The 11021-nt window shown below is 36.4% G+C and overlaps 1 protein-coding gene across 3 annotated transcripts; it reads left to right on the forward strand.

Moving 5' to 3' along the window:
• Window positions 1-1400: 1400 nt before the first annotated feature.
• Window positions 1401-10802, forward strand: TMEM106B (transmembrane protein 106B). 3 transcript variants are annotated; one of them, XM_032235750.1, is made up of 9 exons: window positions 1401-1539; window positions 4856-4909; window positions 6208-6417; window positions 7464-7572; window positions 8261-8420; window positions 8536-8676; window positions 9191-9240; window positions 9809-9862; window positions 10026-10802. In XM_032235750.1, exons 3-9 carry the CDS (start codon window positions 6210-6212, stop codon window positions 10162-10164), a joined length of 861 nt encoding a protein of 286 aa, XP_032091641.1. In that variant the 5' UTR covers window positions 1401-1539; window positions 4856-4909; window positions 6208-6209; the 3' UTR covers window positions 10165-10802. The 3 variants fall into 3 exon arrangements, with proteins under 3 accessions (XP_032091641.1, XP_032091644.1, XP_032091642.1); XM_032235753.1 differs by having other exon boundaries at window positions 7509-7572; XM_032235751.1 differs by lacking the exon at window positions 4856-4909.
• Window positions 10803-11021: the final 219 nt, after the last annotated feature.

Genomic DNA, 11021 nt, shown 5'->3' on the forward strand with positions numbered 1-11021 from the left:
AAGAGGCTTTGGCTTCACATTGTAATCTTAACTGTTTTTTTCTTTCTTGGAGGTGCACTTGGTCTCACAGCGGCTAGTTAGTTAACAAATAAGTGGTGTAGGATAATTTTGGAAACAGCTTAGAAAAGATGATCAGGCTATCAGATGCCGGAGATGCTTATCTTGTATCTGAGGAGGAAGGCAAGTATTACAAGCCTAAGATTAGCTTAAGAAGAGAAACTAAAAATACAGAAAATGTGGCAGACTTGCAACATTGTGTTACTACAGTTGCCTATTTCAATATAATATATTGCTACTCATCCCATGCAGTCAGTTTCCTGTTTTTGTCTACCTTGCAGGTCTGACAAGTTGTAACTAAGCCAAGAAGTTAGCTCCACTCTACATTATTATCTAACATAGCTTATGTGTTTAACTGAACATTTATCTTGGTAGTCATATGCCAACTGTATAGTTTCCATAGGTATTTTCTATTTAATTGGGATCAAGGCAGTAGGCCCATCTTATTTTCTCCCAAAGGTGGTTTTCCAAAAGGCTACTGGACTTTCTTGGTTTGTTCCTTGAAAATGTTTTGAAACTGAATATGTTAAGTTCAGAAATGAAGAAGCTTCTTGGATGAGAAGGGATAGGTTTTCAAGGAACAAACCAACAAAGTCCAGTTGCCTGGAAAAGCACATTTGGGACAACCATAACTTGGATGATTGAGAATCTCCATAGATGGCTGGATGGTGTCCCTGAAGCAGTCAGTGTGATCTTAAATGGACTCTTGGGGGGGGGGAGATAGAAGAGGACAGGAAGGCATGGAGGAACGTTGTCTATGGGTTGCACATGACTTCGCGACCAAGAAAAAAAATGCAATTGGAAATGATGAAAAGATTGTTGGTCGCAGAAAACCTGGGCTTGCAGCAAAAAGTAATTGCAATCAGACTATTGAGGTTTGTTTCACACCGGGCGAAGATTTCTGTATTTCATATGCTGGCTCTTATCGACCGGAACAAATATTTTGTAAAAGGGGAAGAAATGCGATGTGCTTGGCAGTGCTGCTAGAAATGGGGGTAAAAATAGAATGGTGACCGCGGCGTTTTATCCTAGCTTGTTGTTTGCTACCGGCAAAGCGACAGCCTACTTCAAAGGGAGAATCTGAGCATGCTCCTTATCCACAACTGAGCCTGTTTCTCATCGTTGCAGCTTTGTCGCCTACACTTCACATTGCCTTGCAACTGTTCTCTCCCCAAGCATAAACTGTGTTTTGATATAAAATAGTAAATAGCACAGCCCAGGACCATCTCACCCCTTCTTGTTTTACTATATATTTGTTTCATGTCCGTCCGCAAGAAAAAAGGACCCCAAGTAAGGGCAAAAAAAGGTGTAGGGCTTCAGAATCGGCTACCGCGCATGCTCACTCCTATCATCCTGGTGAAACTTGATGGGGAGCTGTTTGTGAGCCCCGAGCCCAGGAAACCTGCGGAGCAAATAGTAGTCATAATCATAACCTTGGACGCTTGGAAATACGGTGGAAGCGTGTTGCTTTGAGGGCTGCTGGTAAGGTCTTGCTTTGCTGCGGCGACGTGTTGCTCAGGGCAGAATCACGAGCCTGGTTTGCGATGGTGGCGGCGGCGGGTGGGAATTGGGTGCCAGCGCATAGGCGCGCGCGCCATGGTGGCGATTAGGGAAAGAGCTGCGCGACATCGGGAGAAATCCCGTTTTAGGTGCGTACGGAGAGAAACTGCGGTCCAGGTGAACGTGGTTTGCTGGACAAGGGTGAAAGCAGTCCGTTTGGCAAATAATGCAAATAAAATGGCTGTGTATTAGGGTCTTAAAAAACATCTTGGCGATTTGAGCTTGCGTGCCCAAACACCTTGGGGAATAATCTGTAAATTCAACAAGAATGACTTCTGAGTCACCGCGCAAAAAGGCATCTGCTGCCATTTCCCCCCTGTGATGATTTGATTCTGCAGGCGATGATTTGGCTTTGAAAAAGGGCCCTTGTTTGTTTGATTCCCCAGCTCCTTTTCTTTGAATTCATTCTCCCAGCAGCCCATCTTAATATTGTTTACTAGCAATGCGAGTTACTTGCTGTACTTTAGGCCTGGAAGAAGCTCTATCACCCGAAGATGCTTTTTGTAGCAAAGAAACGACTTACTTCGGGGAAGGGTGTGTGTGTTTAAGACTGAGGTTTATATAGTTCTAATTTTAGTTTATTTACATATCTGCTGGTCTTAGTAGACTGGGTTATGAAATCATGGCTCCTGCAGTCTTCCTTCTCTCTTTTACTGGAGACAATTCCCCAAACCTAAAATTATTTCATAATGATTATAAACCATAAGGGAGTTCTGGGTTTGCAAAGTGAGGTCATGATGATTATAGCATTATTGCTTTCCACTAGTTAACATCCATATCTAGGAACATAATTCTGTCAGCATTTATCTACTTCAATGGGACAAAGAGAGGGAAGTCATTTTTTAGGTTTCCTCAGTTACTCTGAGGCCTTGTATGTTTCAGATATGATCTTGATTTTATGGCTTTATGTCCTTGTGTTAACTTTGTATTTTTATAGCTAAGACATACTTTGAAATGACCTTTGGTTCCGAAGTGATTACTGCACTGCACTTCCCTTGCTTAAGTCAGAGTTAGTGTCTTCCCCTCAGAACATAAAAAGTAGAAGGAAAAAAATCCTCAGCCATTGCAAGACAGCAGGAGATAATGTTTTTCTGCTTACTTAGTTCTGAATCTACTTTGGCTGCACATTTACTTCATACATCAACGTGGACTATGTCATTATCTCCTAGTTGTTGGTGGCTGGAAAGAGGAAAGGAAGGGACAAGAAGAAAAACTCTTTTGTTACCAGAGTGCAAGCCTACCTCCCCAGTTATGAAAGAAAGATGGATTGGTTATATAATGAGTGGATAATACATATAGCTGCCAAATTGAGCCAAGGTGGCGCAGTGGTTAAATGCAGCACTGCAAGCTACTGCTAGATCAGCAGGTCAGCGGTTCAAATCTCACCGGCTCAGGGTTGACTCAGCCTTCCATCCTTCCGAGGTGGGTAAAATGAGGACCCAGATTGTTGGGGGCAATATGCTGACTCTCTGTAAACCGCTTAGAGAGGCCTGAAAGGCCTATGAAGCGGTATATAAGTCTACTGCTATTGCTATATAGCAATAGCACTTAGACATATATACCACTTTACAGTGCTGTACAGCCCACTCTAAGCAGTTTTACAGAGTCAGTCTATTGCCCCCAATAATCTGGGTCCTCATTTTATCCACTCATTTTTCCACCTAGGAAGGATTGAAGGCTGAGTCAACCTTGAGCTTGGTGAGATTTGAACTGCCAAATTGCAGGCAGCTAAGAGTCAGCAGAAATGGCTTGCAGTACAGCACTCTAACCACTGCGCCACCGAAGCTCTTATGGTCTCTTCCCCTTTTTAAAAAGAATACCATTTCCCAATGCTTAAATAATATAGGTTGTTTGAACACAGTAGTCTGTGTGTACACTGGGAATTGGGATCATTCCACACCTTAATCTACATGTAAAGATGATATTATAAGGCTGAGCTTCTGTAAGTGATGGCATGATAACCTTTATTTTAGCAATTAGGAGGCCAATTCTGATGGTGATTCACAATTTAAAAATTAAGAACATTATTAAAATGAAAAAAAAATCATAAGCAGTCTTAAGGCGGACATATAAAGAAAATAGCGCAACACCCAAGATTGTTGGGGTGGGGAGGAAATAGGAGGAAGTATTAGGTATGTTCACTACCTTGAATTATTTATAAATATAGTAAAGATACAATGTAAAATAACACAGTAAAAGATGGAAAGGTTGGGGACCAGTGTCCTAGAGCAGTGGTCTCCAACCTTGGCAACTTTAAGACTTGTGGACTTCAACTCCCAGAGTTCCTCAGCCACCTGGAGACCACTGTCCTAGAGCATAGAAAATGTGCTTATCAATCTTCAGTGCTTGGGACTTAGTTGACACAATCAACTGTAACATTGTTGCTTTCACTTTGATTAGCATGATCTAGCAATTCTCTGGGTTCACACTTTTGTGTTACAACACAAAGCAATTTGTTTGGTTTCTGCTGACAATGTTGTGCGAACCAAATTATAGTGATTTATTAATCATGGTTTTCCTCAAATGATGACAGTTTATTTAAGGAAATTATGGCATAGCCCTTCCTTTTATAGGGTTATTGAATGTTTTGTTTTATTCTCCTATGAACTACCACTGGATAGCATATAAACTGTTAAAATAAATTCATAGAATGAATACTCCTTAGCATTTATTCAAAAGAAAGTTTTACTATATTTAGGTGCATGGGATTTTAAACTAGTTTTGTGAAACTAAACTTGCACCAGTGATAATTGATACTGGTATAAATAGACCAGGTCAAAATATAGGAGAGTAGCATCAATAACAATTTACCACAATAGATAGGGATATTTGTTTTCTCTACCATTTGCAATCTTACATGCACATTCTCAGAGGACATAGTTTTGAGTAACTAATGCCTAGGGCTGTGCTGTCTAATCTTATAGCATTACTCTGTGAAATTGTGATCTTTTGAGAGAAGGTAAACCAATTTACTATTACAGCTGAAGTGGTATAAAACAAACTTCTATCTAGAATTCTAAATCCTTGAACAAGCCAAGTCTGTGGCTTCCATAGCCAAATCTTTGATGCCAATAAATACCTTTAATATAGTACTTGTATATTAGTGTTCTTGAATACCCAAATATAGTATGAGTAAGAAAAATGTACTCATGTAATATATATACACTTCATAAATAAAACTGGCTGCTTCAGCCTTGTGCAAAGTCTTTAGTAATTTTTTTTTCTTTGTCTTTATTAGGTGGACTTGGGGGAGACATCAGCCCTTACAGGGTCTTGAGATCAGTAGCTATAGGTGAGAAATTATGGGTAAAAAGGGAACAGAGAAATAAATGCAGGGTAAAAATGACAATTTGAAACCCATGATTTTATGGGCAAACATCCGTCTAATGCCATAAATGTTTGTTCACTTTCTTTGATGCCACTACATTTTCTTGTAGGAAAAACATGCTGTTGTTATTATTATTAGTAATAAATACTAGATTTGTCATGTCATAATTCTTTCCTGTTTAGTTCTTTCTTGAATGCCATTTCAGAGCAGATTATCATTTTTTCATACCATACAAATAACCTTGAAGGATGTTTTCCAAGTCAAACAGATAACTTGTATTTAGGCCCGTATAAAATCTCTTAATGCTGATATTTATGCTCAGATTATTAAAATGTCTGTCTACTTCTATAGGGGATTTGGGAATTATGTAAACTTGAAATTTACTGCGCTACTGCTGAAGAAATCAGAGAAGTATACCAATTAATGTTTCTGTGAATAGTAATAATCACTCTTTAATTTAAAGAAGTATTTTCCAAATATAAACTTTTTTTCACAGTAGAGTTATGGGAAATAATCCCAGTTGCCTAAAAATGCATGCTTGATAGTATTGTGAACCAGGGCTGATTCACAATATTTTCTGGAATTTGGGCATGGAAAAATGGTGGAGGAAATGGTGATTAATTTATTTGAGACGTAACTCCAGAAACAAAGACCATATTACAGAGTTGTATTTTAAATGTGGCGGCTTCTACATTTTGTTATGTTCTTTTTTTAGATACTAATGAGAGATACTGCAGAGGTTCACCTGAAACAAAGAGTTCTCATTTGGAAATCCACCATAAATTAATACTCTTTTTCAACTGTGTATTAGGATTTCAGACTTTGTTGCAGCTTATAACCACATAATTGGTTATTTGCTTAGCTGTTAAATGTATTTAAAACACATTTGAAAATATAGAAGTAAACATAGCCCAAGTCAAGCAAATTATTTTTGATAATATTGTGTTCTTTACAAGGGAATAGTTTTTCAGTCCCAGTCAGCTGGCAATCAGCAAAAGTAGTCTATTGTGCTGCACTCTAACCACTGCACCACTGCAACTCATGGTCTTATTTATAAATTTGCTTGATAAGATTCCCAAGTAACAACTTGTTGCAATTTCACAAATGAGTCAGAACTTTTTAATTTGTTTTCAACTTGGTGGAACTTCTCTTTCTGCAAGAGTTGTCAAAATATTCTATCAATTGTCCTCAAAATAAATCCTGCTGTAATAAATGGATTTAGAGTCTACGGTTTGCTTTTATTAACTTTTTTCTGTCAACAGACATGGGGAAATCTCTTTCCATGCCTTTATCTGCTTTGAAAGATGATGGGGCTTCAACCTCTGATAACATGAAAAGTGGATTAATGCACTCAGACTCTCATAGTGAAGATGGAAAAAATGGAGATGTGTCACAGTTTCCATATGTTGAATTTACAGGAAGAGATAGTGTCACATGTCCCACTTGTCAGGGCACTGGGAGAATACCACGTGGTACGTGTAAAGTCAGAAGCAATTTCTGTGATAGCTATAGTTGTAAATGCATGTTGCTTTCATTTGCAAGTCTTTATATTGTTTTCTTAAGATAGCCTGTCTTTGTATATAATAATAGTATAAAAATTACAGTTTAATTTCCTTGGATTTGCTTTTTCTTTTTTCTTTTGTATCATATGATACAAACAACATAAAATTTCCAGATAATATAACTATTTTAGAAAATCAAAACATTCCAGAAGATTCAGTTTTGGTATTAGTTTTTACTGAGCATAAATTTGATTGACTTCAGAACCTGAATTTGGCTTATTTCTTTGTATATAATGTTCTTAGTCAGCTATACTAGAAGAAGAAGAAGCAAAAATTAGAAATTATCTTGTACATTCAGGGTTGCTTTAAACATATTCTCTGCTTAGTCTGTACTCAGTATTATTTTGTGGCAATAATGAAACCAATAACTGAAATGTTAAGCAACATATTAGTTAAGTAAGACATCATGTGATTGCTACTTGCAATTTTATCCTAGCTTCTCCATTGACTCTACTTGTCGGAAGCCAGCTGTGAAATGTCCAAATGGCGATTACATGATCATGGAATACTATGATGATCATAAAAGTTACTTTTTCAGCACCATCATAACATCTAATGGTTACTAAACAGAATCGTTGTTAAGTGAGGTCAATCTATACTAACATGTACTAACCTCCATATAATATGCATTGATTAACAGGAACTTTCAGTTATTATCAAAATTACAGTATTTTAGTAGTGCTGAAAAGAGGGTGCAGCTGTTGAGCAAACCTTTGCAAGGCAGTGATTTAAAAGATGTAATTTCATAGCTTGTTATAAAAAAACTGTTTCCCCTAAAATATTTTATGTGACAGTTTCTTTTAAAATATCTGCCTTTTTATAATTTTGCTATTTTTGAAAAACATTGTTTTTTTTTATTTAGTCTGTGGTAGTTGTGTATGTTATGCAGACCTTTGTTACAGAAATTTCAGCTCCATCAGCATATCATGTGGCATGTTTTACTGGCTTTATAACAGCAGCAATTGAGGGTAGAAATGACAGGATGCTGGATTGTATTCCAGGACAGGAAAATCAGCTTGTTGCCTTGATTCCGTATAGTGATCAGAGACTGAGGCCAAGAAGAACGTAAGTTACAATAGTAATGACTGTATGTGATATTGGTAAATTCCTTTAGGCTTTGACTAAACAAATTACTGTCAGAATATTTAAAATTAATACTTTTCTGCTTGCCTCTTAGCCTTGGAAAATATTGCTCTGTACTAATAATCAAAATGCTTTGTGTTAACATAGCCTACAAAACGGGTTGGGTTGCATTGCTTGAGCTGCTGATGCTTGTTATTAGTAGAAATTGCTATTAGACTTGGAGCTTTGCCATGTTGCCTTGATTTGGTTTGAGGTGGGAGGGTTACCATGGGTTACAGCATTCTAGAATTCCACCTGTTCTATCTTTGCTAATCCATAACCATGCCTTCATTCTCCAAATATTAAAAACCAAGAGATTGCTGGGAAAATCATAGATGCTGTAGGGAAGGAATGTACTATGCTAATATTGATTGTGCCTGCTTATTGCTTTTTGCCTTGGCAACTTTGCTTTGTTCTTATTAATTCTCTGGAGATTAGGCAGAATGAGGAATGCATGCATGCCTATGTACATGTGTCTGCAGGCAGATTTTAATTTTGCAATTAACCTTAGAATGTGCACTGGAAATACATACTGATTGGAGCATGTCCAATAACTAAAAATTCATGCAATGAAAAGGAAGGGTATAAAGATAACACTGAGACTTTAAAAGAGCCTCTCTTCTCTCTGCAGAAAACTTTATGTGACTGCTTCTGTAATTGGATGCTTACTACTTTCTGGACTGGCAGTATTTTTCTTATTTCCTCGATCTGTCGATGTACAATATGCTGGAGTCAAATCAGTATATGTTGATTATGAAGCACAAAGACGCATAATATACTTAAATATTACGGTAAGATCTTAGCTGAAAACCTTTCACTTCCTTCAATGGTTGATAATTTATATTGCTGTTTAAGATTGCATTAAAGCATCATTTAATCTAGAGTCCTGAATTATTTCTTTTGCAGAACACGTTGAACATAACCAATAACAATTATTATTCTGTTGAAGTTGATAACATTACTGCCCAGGTACAGTTTTCAAAGACGGTGATTGGAAAGGCACGACTGAACAATAATACCCACATTGGACCACTGGATATGAAACAGGTAAGAATTATTGGGAATCACAGAGCATATCACAATTATAGGTGGTTTACAGACAGTAAACTACAGCAATTAGGATTCAGAATTTCCATTGCTAAGCAACATGATTGTAAAGTGCAATGTCATGTGATTGCATTGCTTAGCGATAGCAATTCCAGCACTTTCCAGTTACCATCATTAAATAAGGTCATTAAGCAAGGACATCACATGGTTGCCATTTGCAGACGTCCTGCCTGCTTCCTCATTGACTACATGTAGAAAGTTAACAAATAAGGGGGCAAATGATAATTAGGGCATTGCAATATCTTAATCGTGATCCAAGTACCCAGATACAGTTGTGACTGTGGGAATGCTGCTCCCAGAACTCTATAAAGACAAGTCATATATTCCATTTGTTCAATGCCATCATGAGTTTGAATGGTTGCTGAATGTGGTTATTAAGCAAGGATCACATGTATTTGATAGTAGTTTTCTAGATATTTATCCTGACTGTTTCTGTTTTTGTTTTTCCTTTCAGATTGATTATATGGTACCCACAGTAATACAAGATGAAATGAGTTACATGTAGTAAGTATCCTGTGTTTTCAGTTTCAATGTATGTTTTAATATTGTAAGTCATCCAGAGTTATCTTGTGGTAAGATGAGCAGCCAAGATATTTGATACATAAAATATGGGTACAAGATGAAAATATCACACCAAATACCTATTTTTTAAATAAAAGGATTGCAGTAGCCTGGAACACAGGCTTTACAGAAGGATTTCTGTTTTTCTAAATGCTACCTTCTTATCATTCTTGGTGCTGTGTGCCTCTAAATAATTCAAGATCTGGCTATTAGCACTGCATTGAAATGCTGTATTGATGTTTGAAAGATTCGGATTGATATAGCACATAATTTTTTTTGTAATATGTTTCTTATTTTTTTCTTTTCTTTTTTGGAGGGGTGTGAAAGGAAGAGCATAGCTAGTTTAGTTGGGCTGTTTCAATAAACAGTTAAGTTAATCCCCTTGGCCTTTTGGCTAAGATCAAGTGTGTATATGTATAGATTTAACGAAGTTCATTTGAAATTGACTTCTAGAAAGCTTTCATACATGTAATTACTATACTGTACACTAATATTAATGTTTTTCTTACAGCGATTTCTGTACTTTAATCTCTATCAAAGTGCATAATATAGTTGTCATGATGCAGTAAGTATGTATTATATTTTCTTTTATGGTAAAAGTTAACTTCCAAAACATTTGTATTACTATAGGATATTTTTAAGAGTCTAGCATTTTGTTAAGATTCCTTTCTTATCCTATTTAATATAATAATATATCTCCACATCTCTCCCTTTCTATTTTGCTACAGAGTGACTGTGACCACTTCCTACTTTGGCCACTCAGAACAAATATCTCAAGAACGATACCAATATGTAGACTGTGGTGGAAATACAACTTATAAGTTGGGACAGACTGAATATGTAAATGTTGTTCAGCCTTTTCAGTAAAAGGACCAGAAATTGAATGTGCAGAAAGAAAAGAAAACCCACAACTATTGTTTTTTCTCATTTCTCATCCAAGTTGAAATTTAATTATACATGATACTGCTTAGAGGTTGATGTACATAAAGTAGCAGATTGGGAGGTTTCCTTATTTTTTGTGATGTAAACAAAAAAAAGGACGAACTGTATATATCCACACTTAATAACTTGTACCTTTCTACTATAAATGTGGAAGTACTGTGTCAATCCATTAAACCAAGGGTAGCAGGAAAGATTGAGAACAACATTTTATATCCATGATTTTTTGCCTATATGCAAACAAGGATATGTTACTCTCCCAACACATGTTTTTGTATTTCTTAGACTAATGATGAAGTAATTTCAGAACTTGATTGTTTTAATTGAAGTCTAATCTGAATATCTATTGTACAGAAATAATTTGCACCCCATTGTAGCATCAGATGACACATGCTTGTGTAATAACCCTAGGACAGATCAATGTTTACATTGTTGGCATTTTGTTTGTTGAAAATTGTTTTTCAGGTGGAAGTTTTTCATTTTTCACAAAGTCCAATAATTTGCTTGAAAACTTGGATGGAATTGGAGGAATAGCATTTGACTTAGACACATTTGGGGTGTGCTGCTGAATAAAAATAAAAAAAAATTAAAAATGTCTGTTAAAAACACAAAAAAATCTAATTATTAAAAACTATTGAAAGTCTCAAACTTGTCTGAAAGGTTTACTCTATGAAAATATTTTAATATATTTAGTTACCATTAAACACTTAACATAGACCTGTCCTTTTTTGGCTTACGTCATGGGTACTTCTCACTGAAACATATAAAAAGTCTCCGAAAATACA

This window comes from Thamnophis elegans, chromosome Z (genome assembly GCF_009769535.1).
Source record: "Thamnophis elegans isolate rThaEle1 chromosome Z, rThaEle1.pri, whole genome shotgun sequence".
Classification (NCBI taxonomy): domain Eukaryota; kingdom Metazoa; phylum Chordata; class Lepidosauria; order Squamata; family Colubridae; genus Thamnophis; species Thamnophis elegans.